General features: G+C 50.8%; 1 protein-coding gene across 1 annotated transcript in view; it reads right to left on the reverse strand.

The window, feature by feature from the left end:
• Positions 1 to 12,442, reverse strand: part of COL22A1 (collagen type XXII alpha 1 chain) — a 200,887-nt gene that overhangs the window by 121,979 nt on the left and 66,466 nt on the right. Inside the window, exons 15-21 of the mRNA XM_019624053.1 lie at positions 12,321 to 12,347; positions 11,428 to 11,445; positions 8,142 to 8,195; positions 6,031 to 6,075; positions 3,157 to 3,201; positions 2,857 to 2,886; positions 2,524 to 2,577 (exon numbers count right to left, since the gene is read on the reverse strand). Of these exons, the coding sequence (XP_019479598.1) occupies positions 2,524 to 2,577; positions 2,857 to 2,886; positions 3,157 to 3,201; positions 6,031 to 6,075; positions 8,142 to 8,195; positions 11,428 to 11,445; positions 12,321 to 12,347 (273 nt within the window). The remainder of the gene's footprint in view (positions 1 to 2,523; positions 2,578 to 2,856; positions 2,887 to 3,156; positions 3,202 to 6,030; positions 6,076 to 8,141; positions 8,196 to 11,427; positions 11,446 to 12,320; positions 12,348 to 12,442) is intronic.

The following is a 12,442-nucleotide window of genomic DNA, read 5'->3' on the forward strand; positions in this document are numbered from 1 at the left end:
TGCAAGAGGCTGTTTCCATTTAGAGAACGGGAGGCCTTTTCCTCTCGCTGGGATTGCTAAACACAAACTCAAAATTTTCCATTCTCAACAGCAGTCCCTGAAGCCAGCTTCTCAATTTGATTCAATCCAATGAATATGCAGGGAGTGACTGCGGAAGGCCCTGGGTTAGGTGCTGCTGGGGATTCAAAAAAGACAGAAACGCCCATTGATATCAGGACTGGGCTAACAAGGTTTTCTAGGGTAGTGCTTCCTACAGGAGCTCATTTAACCCTCACAGTACATTTGTGGAGGACATCGTGATGATGATGATGGCGGTGGTGGTGGTGGTGGCTGATTTCCAAGTAAGGAGTAAAGCAACAGAGGATCAGAGAGGTTAAGTAAAGCTATCAGTGACACAAAGCTACCTGGTGGAGGAACTGGGACACAGAGCCAGATGCTGTGGCTCATAACTCCAGGCGCCTCCCATGGTCATATTGCTCCTTATGAGATCACACTGCAACCGGGTCCTACTTTAATGTCCCTCTTGAATACCTACTGTGCGGGCCACTCCTCTACTGGGTAGTAAGTCCCACCATGGGATCAACTCTGTGGATTTAGAGACTGGGGAGGTGTTGGCCCTGGCCTTAAGAAGCTCACGGTCCTGGTCTCTCATCACTCTCCCCCACCCCCCTTTTAACAAGGTCTTTAGGCTGTTGGGTTGCTTATCTCCTTCCCAGGGCATTTCATCATCAACACCATGGATGGTACTAAATCCCATTCTATCGAGAGCATCCAGCCTAGAGGACCTCTTCAGAACCCTGGACAGTTCCACCGCGCAGCAGGGCTGAGGAATTGTGGTGTTTGAGGTCCTGAGGGCTCAAGGGCGGTCTCCTTGTCTTGCACAATGGACAGTGTGGGGAAGAGACTTGCAGAGAATTCTCGTTCATCATCTAGAGATTACAGGGTTCGCTCCCAATTATTTCTTTTTTGCATCCTGCCTTCCTCAATCTATGATATCAGTCCGCGTGTTGTCATCCCTGTATCACCAGCCGTAATATTTTGCTTTACATAAAGTAGGTGGCCACCAGCGTTTGAGGTTTCTTCCTTCTCTCCCTCCCTCCTTTATCGTAACAAAGTTTGCATTTATGGGGAGGATTGCCATTATTTCATCCCAGAACTCAGAGTGAGAGGTCAAGAGGGCTACCTCGGGATTCAGCTGGGCTAACTAAGCATTATTAGCTCCTGACTCCTTAGTGGGGCCATAACAGAAGTCATTCTCCTTCACACGTCCCAGGGGAAGTATCACTGCATTGTGCATTCAGGGACGAGGGGAGTATGAGCTTCATAGATCTGGGTTCAAAGCTCAGCATTGCTTCTTAATAGCTGCGTGACTTTGTGCAAGCCACTCGATATCTCTGCACCAATGTCTTCACTGGCAAAAGAAGAAAAGCAACACCTTCTCCCCTGCAGACTTAATATACATGTGTTTGCATATAAAAATACACTACAGCATAGACATTCAGCATTGGCCAGTCACGGATCTGAACTACATATGCGTGTAAGCACAGAGAGCTAAAAATCAACAGCGTGCTCCATCATCTGCATTACCTACCATAGAGCTCACGACAGGTATAAGAATGGTGGGGAACTCTGGACATTGAGCCTTCGGGAGGTTAAGCGAGGCGTCGAAGGTTACAGAGGCAGAAGGTAGCTTTTCTAACCCGAACTCTTGGATATGACATTGTTCAGATTGTACTGGAATTAAACGTCTAAGTTTCTTCCAGGTTTACCCCAGCAAAGCCATTCACATACATCCTAATGAAGAATGGGCATTGATGGCGGAATAGAACCTGATTTACAGATATTTCAAAATAAGAACTGTACTATTTCCTTCAATAAAATACCATAACTTGCAAGAGGGAGCAGCGCGTTGCCAGGTGGGGCAGTTAAATGATCGACCCACGGAACTGACCCGGTTCTTATTCATCATCCTTAATATCCGAAGTCGTGTCACAAAATGATCCCAGTCCCTCTGAATGGCCTCTTCCCAAATGGTTATTTACACATCATTAAATTCTTAATAGAGGTAGAAACCAAAGGCTGAGAGTTCCAAGCCACCGCAACGTCAGTATTAATCAGAAACATGCAAAAAGCCAGTGTGTCCTGGACACGATTCAACTGGCAGTAAAGTGTCCAATATTTTTATTCCATTTTATCTGGAAGGAAACTAAAACACCAGACTGAACACCAGAAACCTTCATTCTGGTCTGTTTGGGACTCGGGGGTCTGGAGACAGGCTGCCCGGGCTTCAACGCCATTCCCACACTTGGGAACCGCATGGTCTGTGACCCATCACTTCACTCTTCAAGGCTGTTTCCTCCTGTGCAGGCGGGTGACACCACCACTGCCTACTGCTCAGGGTGATGGGGTGAGCTTCTAGAATAAGAACGCTCGGTCACAAGAAGGACTCTTATTATTTTCCAGACCTAGAAGTGCCCTGAGCAGACCCTGGGCTGGGGGGCTGAAGGGGGGTGTGGGTCTTACCGGAGCTCCTGGTGGCCCAGGTGGGCCCTGGTGACCTCGTGGTCCCGGTGCTCCCTGGAAACACAAGCCAGGCACACATTAACCACGATTCCCCTTCCATCTGACCTGACCGCCACCACCCATGCCCTCTGCTGCTCTGAGTTTACTTCCCAAGCTCCCAACAGGGACCCAGAGGTACAGGGCTGGTGTCTGCAATCCTGGCAGAAAGCCAACGTGGCACATCACTGAAAAGTTCCATCTGTCCTCAAAGAGCAGTTTCCACCCCATGGCAGTGGCCTTTCTATCCCTGCTACCACCTGGAGCCCACAATGGGGGGCCCCACATTCCTCTTACCTGCTCGCCCTTCAGGCCCTCTTTCTGTACCTGAGAAAGAAACCAGGCGTCAGCAAAGGTGGTGGCATTTTTTCAACAGTCAGCCTCTGCCCGCTCCACAGAGGCCATTCCCATGGCATGCTGCAACACAGCAACTTCTGACTTTTCTCTGTCTCCCGTTTTTAGTCCTGAAAGCCTTGTATCCAGCTTGTGTGGTCAGAAGAGTTCTGCCTTATTCTTAGAGGCAGGAATTCTTCCAACAACCCAATGATGTCTGCCTATGAGTCCACGGTCCCAGCCGCCCAGGACGGTGCCACTTACCACAGAGCCCGGTACGCCAGGTGGTCCTGCGGGCCCCACATCACCCTGCGTGGAAATGAAGAGCGTTCAACAGAGCGCACGTTGTGCCACATTATGTCCCCATCCCCCACCCCTTCGAGGCTCTTGCTTATTCATGCAGTTCCAGGGGGCCACTTCCTTTTCTGCACTCAGCCATACGTGCTGGCGACATGCCTGGTCTGGCTCCCTTCTTGTGCTGGTCTCCAACTATCTGCGTCTAATGCTTATCTGGGCATCAAGCCTGGAGGAGGCTGGCTTTCCCTTCCATGTGCCTCCCCTCCAGTACCTAGATCTGGCTGGTGCCCTCACAGCTATTTCCTGCTCAAGCACAGCCCTTGGTCCATATTCAGTGAGCGCCTGCTTACATCAGGCCCTGCGTTAGCTGCACCAAGACGGGGTGACACCTCATGGCACATCCCTGCTGCCAAGTCCGCGGTTCAGCACACATGGCCAGCATTCAATCAATATCTATCAGATCAATAACTACCACAAATCCCGTGATGACACTCATCCATTTTCAATATGCCGTGATATACAAAGACCGGTTTTGTGTCTCCTTCTCCACTTCCTCCAGGACACCTGGGCAATGACCGTGGCCCGATCAGATTTCCCAGGTCGGAGACACATCTTGGTTCTACGAAGGGCATGTTTGTCAACTGTGGCCACAGAAAAACGGCGACTGCTATCGCTCCATTGCCCTGTCGCTAAAACAAGGACACTACCCATGGCCAATGTCCCCTCATGTGGCTTGAGAACGTCACTTTTCACTTTCCCTAGAGGCTACCTCAGGGAGCACCAGCATTCAAGCAGGAGGACTGACTAAATTGGCATGGGTGGAGGAGTCGTGAATAAATAAGAAAGCATCTGTTAAACCCTAAGGCTAAGGAGGGAGAGGGAGTGGCTCAAGGTGCATCTGTCACCCTTCACTTCTTCAAAGGTTCTACTCTATGGACGGGGCACACTTTCTCTGACACCAAAACTGATACAGTCACAACTGTCCCCACCACGGCCCAAGATTTGGCAAAATCACCTCTCTTTACATAGCAGCGGGTGGTTCCTAAAATCTCCATTGACAGTGTTTTTTAATAGCCTTTAACTTTGAACAAGACCCCCTACTTCTCTTGGCCTCTGTTCTCTCATCTGCAAAGGGAGGGGCTGTAAAGATCAGCTCTATGGCTCCGGGGCTTTCTCACACTGTGAAATATCTGAGATCTGTCTCAGTGACGTTCTCTCACTTGGGAGGCATCCAGCCCCCCGAGCATCACTGGTATCTGGTCTCTCGGTTATTCCAAAGAGTGTCCTAAAAAATACCATGTCCCTGACCTCATCCCCCCACTTCTGCTGCATGCATCACAATAAGCAATGAAAATTCATGTTTCCCAAACAGGAGGGACCCAAAAAAGTCTATACGTGAGGCAGAAGTTTAGAATTTATAGTAATCTCTCTCTCACGCACTCACACTCTCACTACACACACATGTACACACACATGCACATACACATGCACACACACACACACACACGCGCGCGCGCACACACACACACACACACATACACACACGCGCGCACACGCACACTCAGGCAGTAGCAGGAAAGTCGTTACCAGATCCAAGCTTCAATGATCCTTCTCTCTTAATGACTTGAAATAAACTCCTTATTTTAGAATTCAGCACCCCATCAGGGAACTGCGAGGATATATTAAAATCCTGATGCCATGATAGTATGAAAATGTAAATCTCAACTCTAAAAATACTTACACAGAGGGAGAATAATTAACTCAGCTAGAACTGCGGCCCAAGCGAGCGAGTTGGAAAACATCAACGTTCTCCATCCGCCTGTCCTTGCCTGAGGGTTTTTCAGCCTGTCGGTCTGTTTATTTATTTATACCGTGTACCCTGCCTGCTGCTAAGGACTCAGAGTGGCCTTCCCCTCTTCATTTCTTTTCAGCGTCTGCTGGGAACAAGTGTGAGTTGGCCAGTGACCCTCCCCTGGGCTCTGCTATGACACTGAGTAGACGTGATGCGACTCTGGTCGCACCCACCTTAGTTTAGGGGATCCCACCTGCTCCCCCAGCCCCTCCCCAGCTATTCTCAAGCCCGTGTCAATGTCTTCCCTAAGGGACTGTCCACGAATCTGGAGGACAGTTCTTCTCTGTAGGCACGCGCAGGGCTGCCCGTCTCCCCTCTGCTGGAATCCAGCACACATCAATCACATTGCCTTAGTTTCCCCGTGCTGCTTAGCAAGGCTATTATCTTCACTTCGTTCTTAGTGCACCTCCCGGGCCTGCAGAGAATTTGCACGTGCAGTTTGTTCAGCCGAGATACACAAATTCTAAGAGCACGCTCACAGGGCTCAACCTTGTTAAGAAAGGGTCCTACAGTGGATGTCGAGTATGGCAGAAGATACTCTTTATTTTGTTTATGAAAGATCTACCATGTTCTCAGGGTTATTACTCTGGTAAAAAAAAATGTTTTCATGTTGCAGAAAACAGAGAAGGGGAAAGAGAGGAGGAAGAAAAGGAATTTGTAAGATTCTTTTTTTTTTTTTGGTATTTATTACTAGCCTGCCTTAGTCCAAAATGATATAAGTAGTATAATATTTTAATATGTCTAGACATGATATAATAGGGATTTTTTTATTAAATAGGTTTTTATTCCTAAAAGTAGAAAGAAGTTTAAATACAATCAGCAAAACCCCTCGTCCGCTGAGTCCCTGACGCCCACTCACCACCTGTCTGCACGCAGTGCCCAGGACTCCAGCCTGGCCCCCACCCGCCTCTGGGTGCTGACCAGCACGCAGCACACACACCTGCTGGTCCAGAGCCCAGAGGCCCCTCCCACCCCAGGGCTGGGCTCACCTTCTCTCCCCGGGGTCCTGCCACACCGGGAGGGCCGGGCCTTCCCTGGAGGAAAGAAAGAAAAGGAGAACCGTGGGCAGCAGTGAGTGGAAAGGGGCAGAGAGGACGCAGCTCCCGAGCTGAAAGGTGTCTTTTCCCTGAAGGCCCAACTCCCTCAGACCAGACTTCCTGCACCGCGCTTACTGCTAAAAGTTCCTCAAGGAACCAGGTCTCTGGGGGTCCTCTGCACTCTCGCAACATGAAAAACACATTCTGAGCCAGCAAAGGACCTTTTCCCAAGGGACATGAGGGACAAGGGGCAGAAAGCCAGCAGCCAAGCTCTGCTTTGGGCCCAGGGACCGTGGAGGGCCATGCCTGGTGGTGGAGAGCGGCGTCGTTAGGGGGTGCTGAGGGCTGGCGAGTCTCCGGGGCCCAGAGAGGAGGGACAGGCTGCCGGAATCCTGGACCAGGACGAGCTGATGCGACAGGGATGACCAGGCCTCAAGAGCCAAGGGCTGGCGTAGGAGGTGCTGAGGACCAGCCCTCGCTTCTTCGATGCTCCCACCAGGAGGCCTTCTGGGACGGGCCCAGTGGAAGCCCGGGCACCTGACGCTCCCAGCAGAGCAGGAAGTGAAAGGGACCCAGGAGCCACCCCACACTCAGCCATGAGGAAGCCTCTGGAAGGCAGTTAGTTACACAATCAGTGTTCATCCCCTGACCTGATGAGAGATTTTTGTCGGAACTCGTCCTAAAGGAATAAGCAGCGATACCCTCACCAATATGTAGGCAGCCACTTGCCCTTCCTTTTTAGTATAAAGAGCAAAGGGCGGAACAGGACGTAAAGGTCCCATAACAGGAGCAGACCCTCTGGGAAGCTCCCTGTCCCCTGACTCTTCACACCCTCCCTGCGGCCTTCCACCAGCCGTATTTCACCCGCTGGCTGGTTTATTGTTTTGTCACCACCCTCCTGTGAGACGGGGTCTTTTCTCTCTTGCATCGCCATGTGGGTATTTCCAGTGATAAGAGTCAGGCCAGGGACACAGGCGGCACACAATAAATATTTTTAAGCAATAAAAACAAATCAGTTAGGGCACATTCACACCTTAGATTACAGTGGTCATCTGAGTCAGGCCCTCAGTGAGTATTTAAGAAAATGGTTCCATGTTTATGACATAATGATAAGGAAAGGCGGCAAGCTATAAAGAGATATGATTCCAATTTGTGTGATAACAAAAAATATAAATCAGGGTATTATTTCAGGGTAATGAGGCTAGCTGTAATTTTAATTTATGTTAATATAGTATATTAAAATATATTTATAGATCAAATATAATTAACTTATGTATTTAATTATTTTATCTTTAAGCTAATAATAAAACATATTAATTGACTGATACATTGATGTGTTAAATTGTATTATACAAATAAGCATTTCCCTAATTGTTTTCAGGTAGATATATGAGTTTAGGTTTTATTTAGTTTCAACCAATTAACCATTTAAATATTTAAATTTAGTTACTTTTTGGATAATACGTTCACATGGTTCAAAATTTAAGTGCATAAAAGTTGCTTTCCCTTCCCATCCACCAGCCACAGAGGTTCACGTCCTGGGGAAACCAAGAAAGCAAATTATCTGTCCTTCCAAAGATAGTCCATTGTCTATATAAATCATGGCTGCATTTTTTTCCACTCCATTCTACACTTTCCTTTATTTTCCAAACCATGTGTCTTACAGAATACAGCTGTATCAGCTCATCGTTAGGAGTTTCGTTCATTTCCAAGGTTTCATATTATCCCCTGCATCTATACACCCTGCTTTATTCAGCAAGGTTCATTCTGGAACCTGACCTGATGGACACGGTGCGATGAACACATCACTTGGGACATGCACACGTCGCCTACGGCCCTCACCTCCATGATCACACATCACATCCCTGAGGTTAGAGCGGATGTAAGGACGTGTGTTCCCTTGGGGCCCCTCCACTCTTAGGACCATAAGCGGGGCTGGCCGCCGGGTCTCCTGAAGCCCCCAGCCAAGCAGGATGAGGCCGAGGCCTGTGACGTGCCAGGCCTGTCACCCCTGCCTTCTGACATCACTCACCCCAGCGGTGCCAACGCCACCTACCACCTACCTGCTCTCCCGTCTCCCCGTGCTTCCCGGGGAATCCATCCAGGCCTCGCTCCCCCTGGCAAAAGAAGGAAAATGAAGACATGAAGAACAGACGGGCATCCCCAAGGTCGATGTCATAAAAAGGAAAAGCAGTCAAAGGCCCTCAGGGTCCAACGGTGCTCAGCGCTACTCTCCACCAGGCACCTCTGGATACAGACCAGACACACACAGACACACACACACACACACACACACACACACACACACACACACACACACACACACACACACACACACACACACACACACACACACACACACACACACACACACACACACACACCACACACACACACAAACACCAGCCGAGCGTTTAAGTGTATTCGGTGTCAACGAGCACAGTCAAAGGTCAGAGAAACCAGATTCTGCTTTGTATTTCCCAAATCCGTGACAGAGGGAAGGCCAGCGAGCCTCTCTGAACCACAGTCTCCTCATCTCACGGGTCCTCATGGGGGTCAAAGTAACGTGTATGTGGGGCTTGTAAAGTGTGGGCACATCTTATTCATCATTCATTCACCCGGTGAGTGTGTGTGCACACCCACTGCGTGCCCAGTGCCTGCGGGAGGCCTGAGAGCTGTCGGCCAACAGTACGCCGTCCAATGTCCACCCATCTGCTTACGTCCAGACAGAGCCCGGTCTGAATCTCTTCCTCGCTGTGGAACCTTGGGCGAGTCACTTCACCTCTGTGAGACTGTTTCTGTTGACCATGTTTCATGGGATGATGATATTCCCTTCGTTGAAAGATACTCGTGTCTAAGGAATGAGATAACGTGTCTAAAACACCTGCTTTTGACAGGTAGGAAATGAACAGGCACCAGCGTTCTTCTCTCAGACAAGCACTGGCTTTGCTGAGCCAAAGCCTGGAGACGCTGGTGTGTGCCATTCATGTCTAGTGTTCCCAGCTGGCGTCCTTGTCCCCGCGGGCCCTCGGGCTGTCGGTGGAAGAAGGGGACTCCAGAAGGAGGGTTCAGGCTCATGTTAACAGCGTGCCCCGTGGCACTCCAGCAGCTGTGGCTTCCCTCTTTGAGTTCCTCAAATAGAGCCAATTCTTTCTTGTTTCGACATGCTGCTCTCGCTGTCCCCTCTGCTGGCTCAATACCCTTCAGGGCTCACTTAAATGTCACCTCTTTGCCTTTTGAATCCAAATTATCAACTCTATTCTTCTCCACCACGGTCTCATAATTATCTCCCCCCAGCTCTTAATTTGAATTGCTCATCCATGTTACTATCCTTCTCTCTCACATGAGGACATGAGGCGTTCACTCTGTTATTACTGTGTCCCCAGGGCCCAGCCCAGACACATAGTGTGGCCCCAGCTGACAGGGATCGAATGACCAGAAGGCTGCCCATGAAAACTAGTTTGAACTCTACTTCTATTTCCCTATGACTTTATTGCTTATGTGCTTTTTTTTTTTTAAGGTTGGTGTGTCTCTCTCAGGATGTTGTTTTTCTTTAGATAGTGGAGGATTCTTCGTTTTCTGCTCATTTTTGCTGTGCTAGTCTTGGGTGGCCTGCCTGTGGATAATTGATTCTATTTACAATAGCCCACCTTTCGTGGCTGCTGGCCAAGGTGGCTCTTTCTGACAGGTGGGAGGCATCGGTGGGTCTTTTCGGTGTGCACGCTCCCACGCCTTCTGGGAGTTGCTGGCTACCTGGGGAGTCGTTCTCTGTCTTAGTCTGGGGTAAAAACTCATGCTCCCACTGGCCAGTTCCACAGAGATCAGGAGAGGAGGGGCCCAGCTCAGCCCAGTACACGGCCCCAATTAATCACTGACCACTGGGCAGGATGCCCCCACTCCCATCTCCATGGGCTTGAACTTGACCCTCTCCCAGGACTGCAGTTTGGTTTGCAGTTTCCCTCCATCTTGCATCTAGGTAAACGTAATCATATACATTCCATCCTTCACAAATTATTTAAAAATCCTAGAACGATGATGTACGCATTTCTATTTTCAAGCACTACTATGTACAATTCTGCTTTTGAAAAGGTCTTCATTCCATGCGTTTTGGGGTGAACAAGAGGAGAGCTGTCTGTATTTGCTCTCTCTGCCTGGTGATTCCATGCCTGTCACCACATCCTCTCTTCCTCCGAACACTCCGACATTGACAGGCTCAAGGGCCGACGACAGACGAGGAAACTGAGGCCCAGATGTGAAGCCACTTCACCAGTGAGGCGTGCTTGCACTGGTCCAAAACCTGGCTCTCCTGACCCTCGGTCCTCTCTTTCTACCTCCTCACGGGCTCCTGGAGCAGCACGCTGGTCTCGTGCACTGACGCCCAGGGTGGCCAAGCTGGCGACGTCTTCAAATCCACAGAACCGAACTGCCTCATTTGGGAGGTGAGGGAGGTGAAGAAGCTGACGAGCTGAGGGGGTGTCTCCTGTCCAGGGCCACATGGAAACCGAGTGACGGAGCCAGGACCATAGGCAGGACCTCTGGCTTCCAGTCCCGACCTCTACTCCTTGTAGCGGCCCCGCCTCCTACTGGGGCATGTCCCACGGGCTCAGCAAAGCAAACGTGCCGACCAGGTTCACGGCTTGTTATTTCACACGTTTCACCTGGACGCGGAGGGCTCTGCCTGTTGCCCAAGCCCCTGCCGCTAATTCCTTGCACTTGCATTTCAAGATCAGTGGAGCCTGGAGCCAAGATTTCTCCCAGCTGCGACTCAGCCCCGCGGCGGGAGCAGGTCGAGGGCTGGGCTGGACACGGTGTCAGCGATCTGCATCGCTGGTCAGCACACAGACAGTGGGGGCCAGGAGAGACACAGCTGGGTGCTGGCAGACGTGGGTGCTCATTCGCGGGGGACACGAGAAAGCGAATGAGCAGGAGAGAGTGGACGACGGAAGAGGGGCTGAGGGAGAGCAGAGACAGGCGGACAGACAGAGGGAGACGGACACAGGGAGCGACAGGACACACCAGGCGATGGCCTACACAGCAGGGTCTCTAACTGAAGCGCCTTCAGAGGCCCCGGGGGACCAGAGGTGGGGTGCAAACTATAGGGGAGAACAGGGTCAAAGGTCAAACCTGACAGAGGAGTCCCACCTAAAGGCTTGACCCGCAGTTTTGTTCTGTTGTTTGTTTTTATTGGGTTTTGCTGCCACTGCACTGACCATACAAGCATGACAGGGGACAGGGTTTGGACAGCTGGTGCCAGCTTGGTTTATGGCATAGACTGAGGGCTCTCAGGGGTGGGGAAGGGCAGGTTTCGGTGGTCAGCCTCACAACACGGACGCCAACCCTGGCTCTAGCCCTCTCCAGCTGTGTGGCCTTGGACAAAACCTTAGCATCTCTGTGGCTCAGTTTCCCATCCAAACAGGGATGACGTTTCCCTTATAAGGCTGCTGTGAGATTTAAGTAAGCTCGTAGGTGGAAAATACTAGAACAATGCTAAACAGGCCTGTCTGATGAGGAGATGGAAACTTCCTTCTTGCTGATGTAAGAAATCAGAGAAAATTAGCTGGTTTAAGTGCCCATCAGATGCAAGAACTGGAAAGGAGCCTAAGGCGCCTGCAACCCGGCCTTCCTGTTTGACAGATGGGACGATGGAGGTGCAGAGGGGAGGCCAGCTGTGCTCAGAGTCACCCAGGAAGTGAGCGCCAGTCAGAAACCATACCCAGCGCTGAGCTAGCAAAGCCCAGGTTCGTGCTTGCCTCTCTCTCTCTCTCTCTCTCTCTCTCTCTACCCTCTGTATATGTGGCACATGCTGCCCAGCTCTGTTGTAAGGATTTTATAAATATTAACTCACTCAATCCTCACAGTAGCCTTATGTAAGAGGTACAATTCTCAGCATTGAGGAAATTTGGGACTCAGAGGTTAAATAAGTCCCCAAAGGCCACACTGCTTGCAGAGCCCAGGTCTGGGGTTCGAACACAGGCAGGCTGACTCCAGGGTTGCCATAAAAGCTGCCTCTGTGCCTCAGTGCCGCTGCCGGGTGCTGCCTGGGGGGACGGAGGCCGATGGGGACACTGGCTGGACATCCTCTCCTGGACAAGCACCCACACTCAGCACACATCATGCATGTGCACGCATGTACACACGCACAGACACACACACACACGCATGCGCCCACGAGCAAGCAGCGTGGACGGTCGCAGGCACCCTCTTCCTCTTGGCTGTGGAGAGCTGCGCTAGTGACTAAATACCTTTTCCCCTCGGGCTCCTAGGAGACCCTGCGGGAGAGCGGGAGATCAGTAACACAGCATCGCCAGCTTCTCCGTCCTTCAAGCGTCAGGGCCCAGGGACAGGCTGCCCGGGAGTGAGGTGC

This window comes from Hipposideros armiger, unplaced genomic scaffold, assembly GCF_001890085.2.
Source record: "Hipposideros armiger isolate ML-2016 unplaced genomic scaffold, ASM189008v1 scaffold_574, whole genome shotgun sequence".
In the NCBI taxonomy this organism is placed as follows: Eukaryota; Metazoa; Chordata; class Mammalia; order Chiroptera; family Hipposideridae; genus Hipposideros; species Hipposideros armiger.